At 42.5% G+C, this 20842-nt stretch overlaps 1 protein-coding gene across 15 annotated transcripts in view; it reads right to left on the reverse strand.

Annotated features, from left to right (window-relative positions):
* The window catches only part of TRIM44 (tripartite motif containing 44), a 168119-nt gene that overhangs the window by 50353 nt on the left and 96924 nt on the right, over positions 1 to 20842 (reverse strand). For 11 of the 15 annotated variants that reach the window (XR_004000059.1, XR_004000058.1, XR_004000057.1 and 8 more), the window contains exons 5-6: positions 11230 to 11256; positions 10911 to 11034 (exon numbers count right to left, since the gene is read on the reverse strand). Coding sequence is in view for 10 of the 15 variants with exons in the window: in XM_030560040.1 (XP_030415900.1) it covers positions 10947 to 11034; positions 11230 to 11256 (115 nt within the window). In the remaining 5 variants the exon portion in view is untranslated. Of the gene's footprint in view, positions 1 to 305; positions 5417 to 10910; positions 11035 to 11229; positions 11257 to 20842 lie in introns of those variants that run through there. The other 4 variants (XM_030560046.1, XM_030560035.1, XM_030560042.1 and 1 more) reach the window with 3 other exon arrangements.

Here is a 20842-nt window from a genome sequence, read left to right on the forward strand (position 1 = left end):
TTTAAAGAGGGTTGTTTTAAATATTTAAAGTCTAACAAGGTCTAAAGTCTAACAGCCCAACCTAAGACACAGAAGGGACGTAGAGCCAAATTTCCAAAGGTATTTAAGAGACAGATCTTGAAAGATATTTAGGTTCCTAATGCCTACTGAAACCAACAGAAGTAGCTCAGAGGGGATTCCACCCACCTTGAAGGGCTTGGGATTCCCCTGCAGCAAGTGAGGTAGGGATAGCTCAGTGGTTTGAGCATTGGCCCGCTAAACCCAGCGTTGTGAGTTCAATCCTGGAGAGAGGGATTTTGGGCAAAAATCTGTCTGGGGATTGGTCCCGCTTTGAGCAGCGTGTTGGACTAAATGACCTCCTGAGGTCCCTTCTAACTCTGATATCCTATTTATTATTCTAAGTGCCTAAAAATGCAGAGAGGTGCCTTTTGACCCTCTGTATGGATGTAATTCTCTTTTTTCCCCCAGTGAGCACTGTATATGTGAGTTGCATAGGGGCCAGATTTTTAAAGGCATTTAGGTATATAAAGGTGCACTTAGGTGCCTAGTGGGAATTTCAAAAGCACCTAGGTGCTTAACTCCTATTGAGGCACCTATCTGCCCTCACCAAGGGTCAAAGTCCTGAAGTCATCACCCACACATTTAGTCTTGCTTCAGGCAAATTCCCTTTGATAACGTTTGCCTGAAAGGACTCAGAAAAGCAAGGAAGGACTTCACAATTTGGGCCCAGTCCTGCAAATGGATCAAATAGTGTAAATCCCTGCTTGTGGGTGTAAATCAACTGGCATCAACAGGGGTCAGCATGGGAACCAAGGTCCACCTGTACAGAACTGACTGTAGGACAAGGACCATAGTTATGACTGTTTGCAGATTATTTTCTCAATAACTAAAGAAAGAACATTTTAATTATACTTTGTTGTCAAATATACATATGTTCCAGTCCAATTAACCTGGGACTGTATTAAAATAAGAGTCATTGGATATAGTTTAGGATTTTAAAACAATCATGTTATGAAAAAATTAGCTTCACTCTGTGGAGCCTGAGGCATGTATGATTTTTTGTCTAAAGAGTTGGAAGAAAGGAAAAGACTTAGATAGCAAAAATCAAACCAAACATTTACATAGTTATCCATCTGGAAAGCACTTGAACAGAACTTAGTTAATTCTCACCACACCCTTGTATCAGTAACCCCATTTTACAGATGGGGAAACTGAGGCTCTGACTGGTTACATGCCATGCCATGCCTAAGGCCAGAGTTGGAATTAGAACTCAAATTCCTGACTTCCAGGTGCATAATCAAAGCATACCTCCTCCTCAAAAGTAAATGAGTGGAAACTGATTTGTCTGATCAAAGATCTGGAAAGAGAAACAAAATAACCATGCCATTTTTCATTGAGAAACTGCAAATTGTATTAATTTTCAATAAGCTCCGAGGCAGTCATATGTAATAGATTTCCCCTGTGGCTTGTGATGAACATTTGGCAACTGAACAAGAGTAGTTATTAATCAGTGGTGGTTTCCACTTAAAGAACTTAAACACATGATTAGCTTCAATGGGACTTAAGCATGTACTTGAAGTTAAGCATAGGCTTAAGAGCTTTGCAGAATCAGGGCCTAAATAAAGATAGATTGTGGGATATGGATTATAGCAGAGAAGGCTCTACCCAGGGAATCCTCTCCTCTTTTAGCTAATCATCAGAGTGGCACAGCAAGACCCAAAGAGAGATCCTACTGTTTGTGATTTTGGCTGGTTCAGAAGCATGTTTTCTTCTCACTCCATTCCTGCAGTGTCACATTGCATCAGAATTCCTGGGGCTCCCAGTGCAAAAGGCCCTCAACTAATGAGCTAATCTCTCAACTACAAGTAATTTGTGACACTTGCAGTTAGGCCCAGATTGAGTGCCCCGGTTCTCATGTTCACCCAGAGGTAAGTAATGATGACACCACATTGAGCACTCTTTAGTTATGATGGAGCTTGATTTGTGGCTTTTATGGAGATTAATTGGCATTCCAATCATCCTCCTTCATGGGAGCCAAAGCTAAATGAGGAAGACAGATTTATCCAAAAGCTGTGCAGTATTTGCAGCATGGGAGTTGAAACCTCCATTATAATGCAATGGTTCTGTCCCTGGAACTGCAGCAAAGGGAATTTTACATAAGCAGCCTTATTGACAGGAGTGTCTTTTAGCTTTATGCATTTTAGCATAAATGGCAAAAGTAGGAGCCAAGTTTTCCTTGGTTGGAGAAAAATATATTTAAGGCTGCAATGATACAAGCCTAATGTCTGGACAGCCAAGAGTGCTTCATGCTAACATCAGCTGAGTTTCCAGTATGTCCATGAGTTTAATATTTTTAATCCTTTGGTCTAGATACTGTGTTTTTTTTCTAACACTGCATCAGACATTAACTACTACACATTCAGGGCAGGATACAGCAAGGTTCCTATTAATGTAAACAGCAGGGAAGAGAATCAAACAAGATGGATCTTGTTGGGTAGTGGTTAGAAAACTCGATGGAGTCAAGGGCTTTGGGTTTTATTCCCCGCTCTGTCACTGAGGGACCTTGGCCAAGTCACTTAGCTGTTTAAATGCTTCAGTTTCCTGCCTGTCAAATTAGGATAACAATCATTTATCTCACAGGGAGGCTGTGAGATTAATTCATGTCCATAAAGTACTTTGCTTTGTCCATCTTTGCAACCCAGTGGCAGAGGCATTTGTTTACAACACAGGGAGTTTGGGGAGCAAAGCAGTGGGAATTAAATGTTATTTCATCTATTTCCTCTCAATGTAGCTGTATCAATGCCCTGATAGCAACAGAAGAGAAATCCTGTAGGTATTACCCAGTTGGGTGCACCATCATTTTAATGAGCCATGCTAAAAACGAACTTTTTATTTTGTTTGGATAGCAACCAGTCATTCTTATTCAGCTCCTGATTCATGACAGAAGCTGTTACCTGCTCCCCTGATAAAGGCTTACTTGGTATTTCTGCGAGCACTGCAGCACATGTCAAATCAAAATACAATTCAATCCAATCTGAATAATACATCTGCACTTCCACAGTATGGCTTAAGAACAAAATGGAAACAATGTAATTCTTATGCTGAAGGACTAACATGGCACTGTGTAGCTTATGGAAAGCTGCTGGAGCAATCATGGGAAATATCACAGGATTTAAATTGATCAGATGCATAAAACAGAAATTGTGGGCCATTCTGTACAAGCCATTGCTCTGTATTTAATGCTCTCTCTGCTTCAAGTTTTTACCAGGTGTCCTAGACCCATGAGACTGCAAAAGAGATCAGAAACCTTTCCAAAATATATTGCAGTGCCTCTTTCTGTCTGGATTATTGAGTTTTGTATAACAGGTTTCTGGATGATAGTCTTCATTTTTATGCAAATTGTGATTTTTTTTTAATTTTAGGAAGTAAAAATTTGTTTCACTCAGTGATTAAAATATCTTTTCCCCTTGAATTCTATCTAAATGGTGTAGCCTGCAAAACCCTGTGCTGCTGAGGAGGAAAAAAAAACCTCCCTATGGGAGCTGTTTAAAAACAAAAATCCTGTGAATTTCTGAGATTTGTGACAATCCTGTTTACTGGATGGATTCTGTTGTTTAGAGATTCAGGGCCACAGTTGCTTCCCTTATGCACACGCCTGTTTCCATTGATGTTGCTATTTGTATACCTATGAGTAACCCATCTGTTTCCCAAAGCTTGATATTCAATTTCAAGCTAGTCTAGAAACTGACACCTTATACTGCACCTTAGGAAGTCATTAATTCCATCTATACCATTGAACTCACAGAGCCCAATTCGCAACTACTGTAAGCAGGATTACGCCACTGGCTTCAATGGAATTGGATTCGTTTACATCAGTAGTGAATTTGGCCCAGTTCTTCAATACTAATTAATGATCAAATGGGAAAAAGAAAGCAGAAGTTTTATTGGTTTGTTTGTATTTAAGTCAAAACTAAACAAACTGAGTGGCATAAACTAAATGTATGATAGTGCAAGAGGTACCTGGAGAATATATGGGCACATGTTTGAGAAGGCCAAGGTAACATGTGCATGCATATTATGACATCCCACATCCCTGACAGTAAATTCAATGGTTAGATGGGATGTGGGAGAGCCAGGTTCAATTTCCATCTTGGCCTGAGGGGTAGAAAAGATTTGAACAGGGACAACCACTTCTCGGGAGAGTGCTCTAACTACTGAGCTATGGGATATTCTAATGGGGAGGGCAGAGGCACCTGTTATCTCTTCTGTTGAAGCTGTTCCACGTTGGATAAGTTAAAAGTTCACTGGAGCAGGGGACTGGACTCTGGGTCTCCCATCTCCCTGTTGGATACCGTATCCACCAGATGACTGTCATTTTTCTCTCTCTGGCCTAATGATTAAGTATTTAGGCACCTAGGCCTCTTTGTAGATCTGGGCCAATGACCTGTAGTACATGGTGGCAGAATGGGTCTCTGAGCTGCACAGACCCCTATCTAACTTCTTACCCTACATCTCCTGAAGCCATTTCATTAAGCAGGGCTGGAATTCACTGGCATTACAGACAGGTGGAGCAAAGAGGGTAGTAGGGGTGGCAGGGAATGGCAATGTATCAAGTGCTCAGGGGCTGTGATTTGCTACAAGTGGGAAACCTGAAGATGAGCACTTTATGGGAGTTCCCTGTGGCAGCCCTCTGTCCTGGAAAATGAGAGCCAATGCCATGCTACAGGTGAAGAGACCGAGATAGAGAGATGAAGAGACTTGCAGGAAGCCCTGTGGGAAGGCAGTGTCAGAGCTGGCATCCATGACTCTCTAGCTTGTACTCAGACAGCCTCTCTCATGAGGCATAAACGTCATTCATGATACACATTCTCCCCCCTACAAGGCTCAGAAACCTTAGGACCGTGCCCAGTCATTATACAGTGTTTCATGCACCATTTTTCATAACACACTGAATTAAACAGTTAACATGCCACTCCAATCCTTCTTCCTGAAAGACCATTTCCACCTCCTATCATTTATTAATCTTAGCTGCACTGAATTATTAAACTGAAGTCCTCAATAACCCCCATCAGTAAAAACACCACTGTGGCTTTTAGATGCTCATTTCTACTTTCTACTGTACTGCATTCTTCATTTTAATTACTGGCTCCACATTTTCAAAGCCCAGTGTCATATCTTTGCAGGACATTTGTCCTCTTAAGAAAAGGCGGATCAGCACATATGTCACTAGGCGTGACAGTAAGTGTGTTCCCAAAGGATAGGTGTGGGGAAGGATCACATTTTTATCTAGGAGATCCAAAGATACAGCAAAGTAAAGGGAGGAAACAGTTGCTGCTGCTTGTGCTGCAGTTGCGTGACTTAAGACCCTCTTCCTGCATTCTCTTCATCACATGGAGTCTGTGTGGAGAGGATCCTTCTGTGAAGGAAAAGCATATTTCCTGGTAGTAAGGGAACAACAGGAAAATGGCAGGTGATCTACAGCTGGAAAATGTATGGCGCATGATGATGAACAGGTCTCCCTAGCTGGAATGTAAGAGCCTACATGAATTAAACACAATCAAACCCTGAACGTTTTCTTTTTGTCATTTAGACCAGTGGTTCTCAACCTTTCCAGATGATTGTACCCCTTTCGGGTGTCTGATTTGTCTTGCGTATCCTAAGTTTCACCTCACTTAAAAACTACTTGCTTGCAAAATCAGACATAAAAATACAAATATGTCACAGCACACTATTACTGAAAAATTGTTTACTTTCTCATTACTTTCTCATTTTTACCATGTAATTATAAAATAAATCAATTATAAACAAGTCATTGTCTGTATGACATTTTAGTTTGTACTGACTTCACTAGTGCTTTTTATGTAGCCTGTTGTAAAACGAGGCAAATATCTAGATGAGTTGACGTACCCCCTGGAGGACCTATGTGTAGCCCTGGTTGAGAAGTACTGATTTAGAGGCATTAGTATTGGTGAAAGGGGCTGAACTGACAGCCGTAGTCTGACGAACCGGGATAGACAGCATGTGTAATACACTGGCAGAGGGCATGACTGATGTCCAGGCCACTAGTAGGGGAAAAGCCTACTATTGCTACCAGCTAAGGGAGTTACTCCTGTGGCTCTAGTAAAGGTCTGACCCTGAAGATCCCAAGATTAAGCTCTGCTGATGACCCACCTGGGTAGGTCATTACAAAAGGTGAACGACAGTGCAAGCCAACTTCTCACCAATGGCATGTCGAAACAGGATTCTGGACAACCATGTCACAGAGGAGAAAATATCATGCATTCAATCCTTGGGCACTCTATAGAGATTGCCAACAAGAGGGGCAGTTTGTGCTAGTTACATGTTTGTGATGTGGGCACCTGTCCACAGGAGAACTCGACTGAAATTCTCCAACTCATTGCAAACAGACCAATGAACACTCATTAGCTGCTAACAAATTTTAGTATCTAGGACTTAGGCTACATTGCAAGTGAAGAACCTACAAAGTCTCTATATCCCATGACCACTTATCATACGTCACATTTAGAACACATTCTCCTATCTCCTCCTCCCTCAAAAATTATCAGCCCACACAATCATCAGCACTTTGAATCCACCTCAATCTGCTTGGAGCAAGAGTCACTCTTTCTGTCTAGTTTCTTTCTTACTTATGCTATTTCTATTTCCTTACTAGTAAAATTGCTGGGACTAACAATGACAAACACAGATACAGTAGAAAATGCAGTGAAGATTCTAGGGAACACATTTCTTATCAGCAAAGAATCCTGTGGCACCTTATAGACTAACAGACGTTTTGGAGCATGAGCTTTCGTGGGTGAATACCCACTTCGTCGGATGCATGTAGTGGAAATTTCCAGGGGCAGCTATATATATGCAAGCAAGCTAGAGATAACGAGGTTAGTTCAATCAGGGAGGATGAGGGCCTGTTCTAGCAGTTGAGGTGTGAAAACCAAGGGAGGAGAAACTGGTTTTGTAGTTGGCAAGCCATTCACAGTCTTTGTTTAATCCTGAGTTGATGGTGTCAAATTTGCAAATGAACTGAAGCTCAGCAGTCTCTCTTTGAAGTCTGGTCCTGAAGTTTTTTTGCTGCAGGATGGCCACCTTAAGATCTGCTGTCGTGTGGCCAGGGAGGTTGAAGTGTTCTCCTACAGGTTTTTGTATATTGCCATTCCTAATATCTGATTTGTGTCCATTTATCCTTTTCCGTAGAAACTGTCCAGTTTGGCCGATGTACATAGCAGAGGGGCATTGCTGGCATGTGATACGCCATCACATGCCAGCAATTCCCCTCTGCTATGTACATCGGCCAAACTGGACAGTTTCTACGGAAAAGGATAAATGGACACAAATCAGATATTAGGAATGGCAATATACAAAAACCTGTAGGAGAACACTTCAACCTCCCTGGCCACACGACAGCAGATCTTAAGGTGGCCATCCTGCAGCAAAAAAACTTCAGGACCAGACTTCAAAGAGAGACTGCTGAGCTTCAGTTCATTTGCAAATTTGACACCATCAGCTCAGGATTAAACAAAGACTGTGAATGGCTTGCCAACTACAAAACCAGTTTCTCCTCCCTTGGTTTTCACACCTCAACTGCTAGAACAGGGCCTCATCCTGCCTGATTGAACTGACCTCGTTATCTCTAGCTTGCTTGCTAGCATATATATACCTGCCCCTGGAAATTTCCATTACATGCATCTGAGGAAGTGGGTATTCACCCACGAAAGCTCATGCTCCAAAACATCTGTTAGTCTATAAGGTGCCATAGGATTCTTTGCTGCTTTTATAGATCCAGACTAACACGGATACCCCTCTTATACACTACTTATTGTGTACAGAAAATGTAAAGTATGACATAACTGCTCTTCTACCCCTCCTAACCTTTTGAATAAGAGGAGACAAATACCAGCTCAGCAGCATGCAACTGACACCTGACAGAGTTTAAAACTTCAACTCATAATGTATATGGCTACATCAGTGGTTCCACAAAAAATAGATTTCCGAGACCTTTAACTTGAAACAACTGACATAAAGGGTTTGTTAATCTAGTTTAAGTTAATCTAGTGCTAACTGGATATGCAAGAGGCACAGCTTTGGAGACTGAGTTTATCTATCCATCCATCCATCCACCCACTCACAAAGCAGGTACAGCACAGGAAGGGAAATTGCAAGCTTCCTCCAAACTGCCCCCTAAGGGCTAGTTTACACTAGGATTGCTACAACAGCACAGCACAGCACAGCACAGCGCTCTCCTGTCGGCATAAGTATTCCACGTCCCCGAGCAGCGGTAGTTATGTTGGTGGGAGAGCTTCTCCTGCTGACATAGCGCTGTCCACACCTTCACTGAGCTCAGTGTAACTTGCATCACTCCAGGGGGCAGCTTTTCCACACCCCTGAGCGACTTAAGTTATACCAGAGTAAGCGCTACTGTGTACAAGCCCTATTAATATGCCTCAGTCCTGACTGAGCCACCTCAAAGGATGAGAAGGAAGTTCAGTGTCTTGCTTATCCAATACTTGGCTTCTCTGTTACGATTGTAGACAAACCTACCAATGGAGATAATAAAAAAAACTAGGTGGACTCCTGCTCTCTAGGAGCTGGACTGCAGCTGAAACACTTTTTCTATTAGCCACCTACTAGTCACTGGATGATAAGCACTATTAGTCTTTACTGATCTGGGCTGAATTTGAACCAGGGACCGTGAAATAAATCCCATTATCAACCCCCTGAGCCATCCAGTTCCTTTATGGAGGGCACTAGGTAGTCTGACTAGTTTACTTTGCTCGTTCTCCTGTTTGACGTTAACATTTGAAGACAGGAACTGTGGCTCTCTATAGAGCCACATAATCCTATTTCCCCCTTCCCCTGACTGTCTATCATAGAAATCCTAGCCCATCGAGAGTCAAAAGAGCAAGACCCCCAAGCTTGGGACCTGATCACTGATCTTCCCCCCACAGGGGATGGGCAGAAAATTTGAGATTTTGTCCAGCTCAGACTTTGAGCACATTGTGGGCAGCAACACCATGAAAGACAGTAAATAGGTAATTTCCGGAAATTAAATGACTCCATTGCTCTCAACCTTTCTTACTGGTTTAAAGGAAGACACATCCAGTCCACACTAAGAAGCAAGTGCCTACAAGAGGCATAGATTTTAACACTAGATTTCCCTTTTAGTTCCTGGGATGATAATGTTTCTGGGGAGCCACTGTGCAGCCTTGAAATGGTGCAATAAGAAGCCAAATGTTACATACATACGAACAAGAGTGATATCTGCAATGACACCAGCTATGGTGAGGTACAAGGGCCATCAATCCTCACACTTCAGAGCACAAATTAGTGGTCAGGAAGAAATTGCCCTTCCCCACGACCCTTGGAATGTTACTGCAGAATGAGGTAAATTTCCTTTTTATTAGGAATAGGTGGCATCCATCATTAGTTTTGGTAACATTTATTTATACACTATGAGTAATTATGATTATTTTCCATTATTAATAGCCACTGTTGCACAAGGGGAGGAGAGGAGTTAAATAATTTTCTGAAGCATATGGAACTACCTGCTGTTGGAAGAGAGGACTAGGTGGATATTTGGTCTGATCCAATGGGTCATTTCTTTTCTTTCCTTTCCTTAGTTCACATACCATCACTCTTATAGTTCACAGCTTTCAACCTACACTGATGAGAACAGAGTTCCTCTGCAGCCCCCCAAAAGTGGTGCTCTGCTTTTCAGACAGGTTCCCGTTGAACAAAACATGAGGTTCCTTTTGCATCTGAGCAGGAGGAGTGTGTTGCAGAAGCCCAGACCCTACATGAGCACAAGGACTGTATTTTCATGTCACTTAAATTAATTGCCAGTGGTTTTGCCCCTGCACAGAAAGGAGCTTAGTGAGAAAGTCAAAACACATCTCAGCCAAAGGGGAGGGCGGGGAAACTAGCCCCATAAATTAAGGGAAGCAAGTGTATCCTAGGAACAAGAAAGAGCTCATGCAGACAGGGCAAACCATGCCATGCATAGAAAGCAAATCCCCAGTGTCGGTCCCCCTTCGTGCCATTCCAAGCAAATCTCTATGTGAAGTATTTGTGAGCAAGCTGGAAACAGTGAGGCCCCGGAAAAATAATTACGAAATAAAGTCTACTCTTTGGTGGCATCTGTCCCAAAGGGAACAGAGTGTCTTTTGTGAAAGACTCCCACTAGAAGCCTTGCAGAGTTTGAACTGTGTCCCTGGACCCCACTGGTATGAAACCCAAAGCAAGATCTTATTGTTCCCCTTTGCTTTTACTACTGAACGTGGGGCTGAAAATCCAAATAGATTAAAGCAAATCTGACTAATCAACCACGTCTGGGCTGCCTTTTTCCCAGCATATGAATCAAATTTTCTATGGTTTAAGAAAATCTATTAGCATTACCAAGAGATGGAATATAAAACAGGGTAAGATGACTGAACATGGTGAACAGATGATCCTCAGACTTTAACATTGGAACAATAACTCGTTTGCCATATTGGGCTCGAGACTTTTTTCACCCAGCACATACTGACTAAAATTGGGATTTTCAAAGGGTCAAACTGAAATTCAGTGGTATTTGAGTGCCTAGATAATACAGCCCCTTAGATGGAGATTTTCAAAAGACCTTAGAATTGACTTTAACTTCTTCTGGAGAAGGCAACATGGGCCAGTCACACTGCGTAATGTATCACTAGAAGGTGCTCAGATACATGGTGAGGGGTGCAATATAAAAACCAAAATAAACTAGCTTGTCCTTCTATTCAGAGCAGGTGGGCCTTATCCCCAGTCAGTCAGATCCCTGCCGTCACTTGGGTGTCGGAGGCCATCGGAGGAGCATGGTCCTTTCTACCTTTACCCGTGTTGTAAATTTAAGAGGTAGCAGTCGATGAGGAAATGAAAAATACCTGTAACGTCTCCACCGCAGCTAAACCCGTCTTGTCTCAGCAGGGCCCGTTAGCCGACGATGGGTCCTTGTCATCATATCGTCTGTTCCCTCGGGAAGGAGAGGCAGGAGGGAAAGGATTAGCTCTGTAATCAAACAAAACAGAGATAGGAAAAGAGCTGAGAGCCCACGTAAACAATACACCAATGAAGGACTCCCCCCATGAGAGGATGATTTGCAAAGCAGTCTTCCTCTGGACACAGGGCTGCACCTTGTAACCGTTGTACAAGCTATACAACTGCAAGCTTGCATCCACGGGGCTTGATTTTCCTCACACTTACCCCAGTGTCAAATCAGGAGTAACATCACTGAAATCAAAGAAGAAAGGTTGGGGTAACATCGGTGCAATATCAGACTCAAGGCTCATTGTCTTGCATACTCTCAGGAATACAGGTTAGCCAGTTGGTAGCACTATGCTACCAAATGCCACAGAATTGCCATTTTAAAAATCATGGGAGAAAATTACATATAGCATGGAATGACAAATCAGGGCTCAATTTCTGTTCCATTAAAAACAAAAAGGGAGAGGTGGTGCATCCCTATTTTGCTTGCAACAATGCAGCTGGGTTTCTTGAAATGCTTCACTGTGGTGCAAAGTCACATAGTCCTCATGGCCAGGTAGGTATTTTGATTTATATAGACCTGCACCCTCTTCTGTTAGAGAGTGGGTGGAATTTATCAGATACACTTTCAACCATTCTTCTTAAATACACACTTACCAAACCACCTCTCCCTGGTAAGTAACTGTTTCCCCCCCAACTCTCATCCCCTCGTCTCAGGGCAAGGATATTGAAAAACAACTCTCTTCAAAGCAGTTTCCTTCCATAAGACTCTTTAATAAAAATTCAGGGGATTGTAAATTGTTGAGCTAGAGGGCTAGGAAATTGAGAGAGATAAATATACAAAAATCTAAACGTGCTGCCGAGACAGCAATCTCTGAAGGAAAATGGTGCTGAGTAACATTATTTCCCCCAGTAGTTGCAAGTCACTCGGCAAACTTGAGTTAAGTTTTGATAGCCTCATTGGGAAGGCAATGAAATTCTCTAACAGTACTCCCTACCCCCAAAATCAGCTTAAATATTAGAAGGCCTCCAATTAAAGTCAGAGAGCTGGCAGCTGCCCTGCAGTGATTAATGGGTTCACACATCTCCTGATGCTCTGGCTCGGCTGTGCACAGTGCGATATTTGAGAATTTCACAACCTCACCACCTCCTTTGCTTTCACAGATGCTCAGCCTGGCTTTCCAGTCACTGCTCACTAATGCCAGTAAAATGAAAGCACAGTTTGTCTGTCTAGGGTCTCTGTGCAGTGATAACAATCTCTCTCACAGGTAAATGTCCTTAGGAATTGTACTTTGAGTGGTGCACCGTAAATGACTAGTACTCTTCTAAACTAATATAAAAAACAACACAGTAATGAAGAGATTAGACGGAGCTTCCTGCTGACACAAACAGGCAGGAAGAGCAGTGTCGGCACAATGGGGGTGAGGAAAATCTTATTTCACTATGAAATCGGCAACACACAATCCAGAAACTAGCATGCACACTCCAACCAAGGATTCTAGTTAAATCTATTCATCTCTGTGAACATCTGCACTAATCTGTCTTCCACATAAGATAACTGCTCATGCGGCAATGTGTTGAACTCTGCATCCAGCTGTGAGCAGCTTTCAAGACATGTACATCTCCCTGCTTACGAAACTCAGGGCTGGTCTATATTAGAAACTTACATCGGGATAGCTATGTCTCTCAGGCGTGTGAAAAATCCACACCCGAGAGACATAGCTACACTGACATAATCCCCAGTGTAGACAGTGTTAGGTTGCCAGAAGAATTTTTCCATTGACCTAGCTACCACCTCTTGAGAAGATGGATTACCTACACCAAAGGGAGAAGTCCTCTTGTTGGCATAGGTCGTGTCTACACTGAAGTGCTACAGTGGCACAGCTGTAATTTTTATCTGCAGACATGCCCTCAGGAAAAGGAAAATTGGAACTAGTAGAGGCATGGCAGGCAACAGCAGGGGACGTATCTTCAGCTAATCAGGGAGGACAGCACTCGCTTACACCCTTCCCCTTCCATTACAAGAGTACTGGCTGCAAGAGGAGGCAATTAGCCATCTTAAAACCAATTCCTAATGAATTCATGCTGATGAATTCATTTGTTTCTTTTAGTCCTTCTTTTTGTGCTACTGAAAGGTGCTAGACAGACAGCCCAGAAGACTGAAGATTTATTTATTCACAGAGCAGGCGGAAGCATAGGCAACAGCAGTGTAAACTTCCCCCACAATGGGCCTGGCCAGTGTGCCTCAACCCTGAGCAGCAGGGAATGTTGCTAGGGCATGAGTGGAGTGAATGTCAATGTCCATGGTCTACTCAGTCCTTGGTTTCTGCTGATATGGCCAGGTTACTTGTCCATTGGGACTTGGACTGAGACTGCAAAAAATCATTTCACACAGGTTCAGCAAAACAGCCATCAAATGAACACAACTTTCAGTCATTACCAACCCAGAGAGAAACTAAAATCCTTCAGAGCACACCCTAGAGCACTACACACTGAATCAGGGGGTCTGCAAAAAGCACTTCCCCAGGGAGACCAGTTCACCCATTCTGCCTCTGGAGTAGCCTTGCTATAAAATTGTCCTCAGCATACAGAAAAGCCCATCTGGTTGGCTCACGTGCCGAAGTTTTGAAAGAGCATTCCTCTTTGTGACGGGACAAAATAATGTCTTATTAGCTCAGCTTGATTTGCTGAAATCTGTGTTAATAATTAGACGTTGACTGCACGTGAATGTGTATCTGTAAAGGAAGAGAAGCCTGGAAGATAATGATAATATCTTTGCAATTTCATCAGAGGATCTCCACAGACATTAACAAAACCTCACAACAGCCCTATGAGAAAGGCAAGTAGGAGAAATGAAGCAATGTGAGATTAACAGATTTGCCAAAGGCCACAGAACAGGTCAGTGGCAGAGTTTGGAATGGAATCCAGCAAGCTAGATCCAATCCCTTCTTCTGGCCATTAGTCCACACTATCTCATTAAGCCAAAAACTAGCAATTGCTTAAAACCAAGAGACTTCTCAGACCACTCTAAGTGAGCATATGCTATAATGCACTAGAGTTTTGTATAAGCAACTGAATGTCATGCAGGATACACAGTGAATATAAAACTTCTACTGTGTAAGTGTGTATACACAGCTGTACGCAAATTGGTTTCTCTGTTTACGTGCAACAGGTCATTGCCTCCAACAAAGTGCTTACTGTACTCTATCATATTTATGTGCTGGACGTGTGTGTATATGTATATAGGATGGCAATTGCTTTTCCACACACCAGCAGTCTGTACTGCTGTAGAAGCAGATGTAGATAGTGCAGAATAAATCCCTGCTTAGAAAACTCACTTTCAGAGTCATACTGTATTTTAAGCATGTGCTACACGTGTGAGGCCCCTCCCTGATTCTGAGATGATGTTCTTGTTTATTTTTGTTTGTTTTAATGCTGAGCTTTATGTTGCTGATTGTATTTTTAGATAGTTGGTGTAGTTCTGCTAAGCAGCCTGGGTGGGCATGCAGGTGCTTTACACATAAAAATACTGCATGCATGACCTGCAAATAAACAGCACCAAGGTAACCCACTAAAGAGGGGTGACAGGCTGTCTTCAGTAAATACTTGAAGCTTATCCTGAGAAGTTATGCTAAGCAGTAGCAGAGTGGCTCTCTAAAGCAGTGGGAATCTCAGGAGTGTCCCCAGTGTATTCATCTTCCACACAGTCTATTTTGCAGCCTATCCATCATTTGAAGGAGATGGGGCGACAGGAGGGTGGGGGAGAACAATCTCCCAGTTTATGCAAGACATCAATAGAGTGATGGCCTCTACAGAGGCACAGCTGCAGACAACTGCTCAGATAAATGTAGAGGTGGTGGTTGAGGGGGAAACAGTCCGCAACCGAAGGATGGGACAGTTTCTGAAAAGAGCTGTATGGGCCATGGCAGGAGGAAAAGGGGCAAACTCAGCAATTAATGGCACTTTTCATAGAATCATAGATTATTAGGGTTGAAAGGGACCTTAGGAGGTCATCTAGCCCAACCCCCTGCTCAAAGCAGGACTAATCCCCAAATTGCCCCCTCAAGGGCTGAACTCACAAGTCTGGGTTTAGCAGGCTAATGCTCAAACCACTGAGCTATCAGGGTTTGCAGGTTGGAAGGAGGAGGGTCCTGGAGTGCATGATGCCGTCAGTTAAAGTTGGTTGAGGAAAATCCCCTCACTTTCTTGGTGTCCTGTGAAGTCTGAACTGATGGCCCAACTCCGAAAGGGAGGTGATAAAAGACAGCTCAGAACCAGTGATCTCATAAGGCTGGCCCCATTAAAGTGTCACATTCAAGCATGTGCCCAATAAATCTACCTGACCTGTTCTATCTGCCTCTGATTAGACCTGGCTAACATTTAGTTAATCTCTTCAATTCCATCAGATCTGTCCCTCTCCTGGGGTGGGTGTACTTGCAGCTGGAGAGAAGAGAACTAATCTCTTCTCCCTAGCTGCCAGGATGCTCAGTCCCCAGAGGAAGGGAATGCGCCTCATACCACACCACAGTGTTTGCTTCTAGTCAATCTGGAGACAAGCTTCAAACATAGATAATAGAAATAGGGGAGATCTACTTGCTGAAACTAATTCAACCCATTGCCTGTGTAGGATTGCTCCATAGTTTTTTTCTAGTTTTAGGAAGGAGCCAGATCTTCATCCCTATTCTAGGATGGTGTTTGGCACGATATGAAGCTGGAAGGGGAAGTCAGTAACTACAAGAGAGTAGTAGGAACCTTTGGAGAGCAGAGGACCTTCTCTTAGGGAGGGGGAAAACCAACCGGCTGGCCAGCCCTATAGAAAAACCAAGTTATCCCACTGAGGTTCAGTAGTCCCATGTTTCAGTTTGTGTTTTAAATAATCACGAACACTTGCAGTGCAATCCTGCTGGAGGCAGCAAAAACACAGATGTTTCAAAAGTAGATAGAGAATGTTTCATGCAATACATCCAAACTCCAGGGCTCTCAAAAACATTTTACCCGGAAGTGCATTTTAGGAGACGAGCCAAGAAAGATCAGGTTCCTCAGCTTGCAGAATTGTCTCCCCCTTTGCTAGAGAGAGTTTCACACTTTTGGCAAAATTAAAATTCTGGGATGAGGGAAGACGACATCATCAGGTATGATTTAGCAAGGATGCCACTTAATCTCTTCTGTACTCTTTGTTAATATAACAGTCACTAAATGTCAGTGAAAAAAAATTCCACATCACCAGTTTTTTCTCACTGGGAAGGCAAGTATTGTATTAAGTCTCAGGCATTATGTATTTTCTTTATGCAAATATATACAATATCCACACACATTTCCTGGAAGCCAATGGTCACCTAGAATGAAAGTGAAAAGCAGAAATGGAAATTTTCAGTGCTTTCCCCACCTATTTGTATTTATTACTGTATTTTTCTGGGCCCCAAACAGACATCAGGGCTCCACTGTGCTAGGCACTGCACAAACACATAACAAGAGAATGCCACTGCCCAGCAGAGCTTACAATCTAAATAGACAAAGAGAAGAAGTGTGGTGGGGATGGGAAAACGGAGGCAAAGTGAATTGCCTGAGGTCAGTGGCAGATCTGGCAACAGTACCCATGTCGTTTGACTTCCAGTCAACTGCTCTAGCCACTGGAACACACTGTGGCCTTGGCTACACTCATACTTTACAGCGCTGCAACTGGGGTGTGAAAAAACACCCCCCTGAGCGCTGCAAGATACAGCGCTGTAAAGCGTCAGTGTAATCAGGGCAGCAGCGCTGGGAGCGCGGCTCCCAGCGCTGCACGCTACACCCGTAAGGTATGTGGTTTACATGCAGCGCTGGGAGAGCTCTCTCCCAGCGCTGCCGCTCTGACTACACTCACACTTCAAAGCAGCGCTTTGAAATTCCAAATGTAGCCATACCCTGTCTCTCCTAATTCTTTGCCTTTTTTCTAGATATTTTGCAGTACAAGTGTTCATAAACCATCTCACCTGCTGGAGAGTTTTCCCTGTTGGAGGAAAATAAAAGAAAAAAAGACTCCCTGAGTGGCTGGCAGTATGGTGCCAGGTTTTGTTAAAATTCATTTGCCCCTAATAGGCAAAGAGTTATCCTATCTCCTGTCTGGGCTGTGCAAGTCTCCAATCAAACTCACTGTCATCTGGCCAAACCAGCATTTTATTTTATTTCATTTTTTTCCTTTCAATACAGAAAGATGCCAACTCAATATAAAAACACACGTATACACAACACTGAAGCAAGAGACTAAGATAAAATAGAAAAATTACACTCAAATCTCTTGGAGTATTAGTTATAACATCACTATTTATTATTAAGGTGCTGGGGGAGTAGAACACACATGTAGCTATTCTTCTCACCAGACTGTCTGCTAAATAAGACCTTGAAGCGTCAGATGAGAAAAGTCTGTTCTTGGCTTATAAATATATCTCATCTCTTTTCTCCCTGCTCTTCCCCTCCCTTTAAAGCATAGGACCAAACACAAACTCCTTTCACAGTTTTGATTCATTCCTGAGAATGCAGATTAGAAGCAGGAAGCAAGGGAGACCTTGTAATACTTTTCACTGCTTGAGATTTTCTCTTGGAGATCAAGAGAGCAGATATGCAAGATCCTCTGAGACAGATGGATGGCTGAGATCTATCTTCCTAAAAGCTGCAGTAACAGAACCCTGGCATGATGATCATCTCTGTGCAGGTGCCATTTCACCATCCCCCACAGTAAGACACATCCTCCACAACAACAGCGCAATGCATCGTTGGGCTGAGATCTCTCAGTGAATTCAGGGATCATGTAAAGAGCTGAGATCGACCACCTTCGGGAAGGAAGTCCTCGATTATGTCACTGAACAGGAACAGCAGTAGTGCAAGCTCCCCGCCAGCAGTGCCTGTGCTCTCCCATTAGCATGTCCTCAGTCTTATTTTAGAGGGAACCCCTCTACGGCCCACAGGAGAATTCAGTCTGCATTCTATCTTTTGCCTCTCTGCTAAGACTGACAGTGTGTGGGCTAGCTGTAATGCAGATGGGCTTCCTATTAAGAACGAAAGAAAAACCACAGACTCATTTCACATAGGTCTCCAGAAAGATGGTCAACACCGATCCGACATCTCCCTTTGATGAAGGGGGATACAGATTGCAAGGCAAACTCCTGATTTTGACTTGCCACTGCTTTTTGTAACCCAACCCTCTTATGCTTAACCATGACGCTTCCTTTAGTTGATAAAGTCCCATGCAGCTTGAATCCTGGAGAGATCTCCTTTTCCCCTTGCTTGATCTATACTAGATTTTTTTTTTTTTAAATATCCCAGTGCTGTACTGGTGGGAGCTCTAATGTAGACAAGGCCCTGAGAGTTGCCAACGTTGTTTAGACTCGCTTAGAGCAAGACTGGACATTTAAAAGTAGCAGCAGCTGGTTTACACTACTACTCTTACGGTTGACACCACCTATATAGCTACACTAGAGGGAAATTTTACGTCTAAATGGCCAGTGTAGACAGTATCTCTGCATGATAACACTATATTTGAGATGAGATGGGACCCTTGAGCTAACAGTTTAAAAATCTGTACATCTAGGGAACAGATATTCTCAGTAGGATCTAAACACTGGATTATGCTCTGTTCCTGGTCCAAAGCTGCCAAGATCTACTGACAATCTCCTCTCTTAGGCTACTGGGGAAAATAAATTGCTTTTGTTTGTTTTATAATTAAGGAGATTTTTATAAATTAATGAAGCAGCAAATGGTTTCACTGTTCTAAAAGCATGTTACCTATCTACAGACAACGCTATGTTTTTAAAGGAAGCAAGTTATTGTTAAAGATATTTCACAGCACCAAAACAGCTACATAAAAAGTAAATTATACATGAACTCTAACGGCTTTACATGGAAGATTTCAGCCTCATGAATGTCTTGGAATTCTCTGATGGAATTTACAGGCCTCCTTCCAATGGATGCTGTGCTCAGAATGTACCCAAGTGGCGTTTTAACATAACAAGGGACAGAAATGAGAGCTCTACTAGTGCAGTAAATGACAAGAGACAATCAGTTACTAATGGACGGACCAGATCATTCTGCTTCGAGAAGAGGAAAAAGATTACTAGGCTATGAAAAAAATCAAGCTACTTAAAAAGGAAAAACTAAAGCCATCCATATAGGAAACTATTTTTAGCCCTTCTGCTGTTTCTAATGCAACTTGGTGATAAAAGCTAGTGCACTGAATGTACACCTTTCAAAAGGAAAAAATGCTGTGAATTTTGTTTTTGTAAGAAGCAGTTAAGCAGGGTGGTGTTTATTTTTTAATGATCTGATAAGCTAGTTCTAATTTTTGCAGCTTCATTAGTATATTTCTGGCATTGCTGGGTTACCTAGTACCTTTAATAGTTCTTAATAACAAAGATGTAAATCTTTAAGCTTGTGTTACCCAAAACTATCGTCCTACTCTTTCCAATGTCAAAGGCCACAGACTGGTGGCTGAAGAGAAAAAGACTGCAAGAGCTATATGGACAATCATGCTCTCTTTCCTTGTTCTCCTCAGACACAATGATCCAAGCCTCATAAATTAATTTTGCCTTCACTGGTGTGATATTTCTTGTGTTGACATGTCAGTCATCTACCTATTAAGAACACAAAGAAAATAATGCAGTAGACTGGTTGTTAAGCAATCTTAGGCATGATAGCTCTGAGAACTAGGTCGGGGACATGGTAAGAATGCTGTTCTATTCTGCAGCATAGACAGGGCTCAGCTTTTAAACCTTCTATTTGAACTCTGACGTGACCATGGCATTTGTTAACATCCTGATAGCAATACAGAGCATTGCTGTTGTAATGGGGTCTTCTCACACTGTTAAAAATTGTAATGCAGACATTATGTTAGACTGAGCAACAAAATGGTCCGGGATGAAATTCCAGCTTTACTGAAGTCAGTGGGAGTTTTACCATTTATTTCAATAGAGCCAAGATTTCACCCCAACTGTTATGCCAGGGGAAAATATTTCTGGGGTTGAGAGTGGGACAGCACAGAATAAAGCAGTGGCTGAACAAGTCTGCTAAACACTGTCCAGTTATTGCCATTGACTGCTCTGGGCTTGCAGAGAAAAAAAAGCTTTTTTAAAATTTCATCTGTTTTCCTCACCGTACTCCCAGGTTTTCCTTTGTTTTTATCATTGAAAGAAACCGTATAGAGCAGGCTTTTCTGGTTAGAGGGATACTGGAATCCTTTTCCAGCCAATAGACATCAGGTACAATTTTCAAAAGCTTCCAAATACCAATTTAACAAATGGCTCCTTTCTCCTCTCCTACTTGTATATTTCAACACGCTCCCTTAGGGATCTGGGAATCACCACATCACAGTGTAGATTACAGCTCTTAAGGAAAATAATGTGCTGTCCACATCAAGTACACTCTTTCAATACTTACAACTCTCTTACAAGAAATGTTGGCATTTCACAACCAGGGACTATGTACTTGTCAGGCTACAACACAGTGGCATTTTTAGCTACCAATGTGTAAAGAAAAGCATCTGCAAAGTTTAAATTGTTAAATGTGCATTTTCCCCGCCTCCCAAGCGCCAAACTCAACACTGTCAAATAGATTTTTAAGGAAGCTTTCCCCAAACCAAATTGAATTCTAAACTGAGCTGAAGCATGACAAGCTTTACCTCAAACTGAAGATGGGGAGAAGTGTCCAACAGACTGAAAATAGGACTCAAGGATGGAAAGGCCGCAACCACCTACGCTTTCTTGTTCTTATCAAGGAAAACTGAACATTTAAGCTAGATTAATGAGCACTTTTTATGTTCACAATGCCACTTGCTGCACCCTCTCTCTACATATATCTCCAG

The sequence above is a fragment of the Gopherus evgoodei genome, chromosome 4, assembly GCF_007399415.2.
Source record: "Gopherus evgoodei ecotype Sinaloan lineage chromosome 4, rGopEvg1_v1.p, whole genome shotgun sequence".
Taxonomy (NCBI): domain Eukaryota; kingdom Metazoa; phylum Chordata; order Testudines; family Testudinidae; genus Gopherus; species Gopherus evgoodei.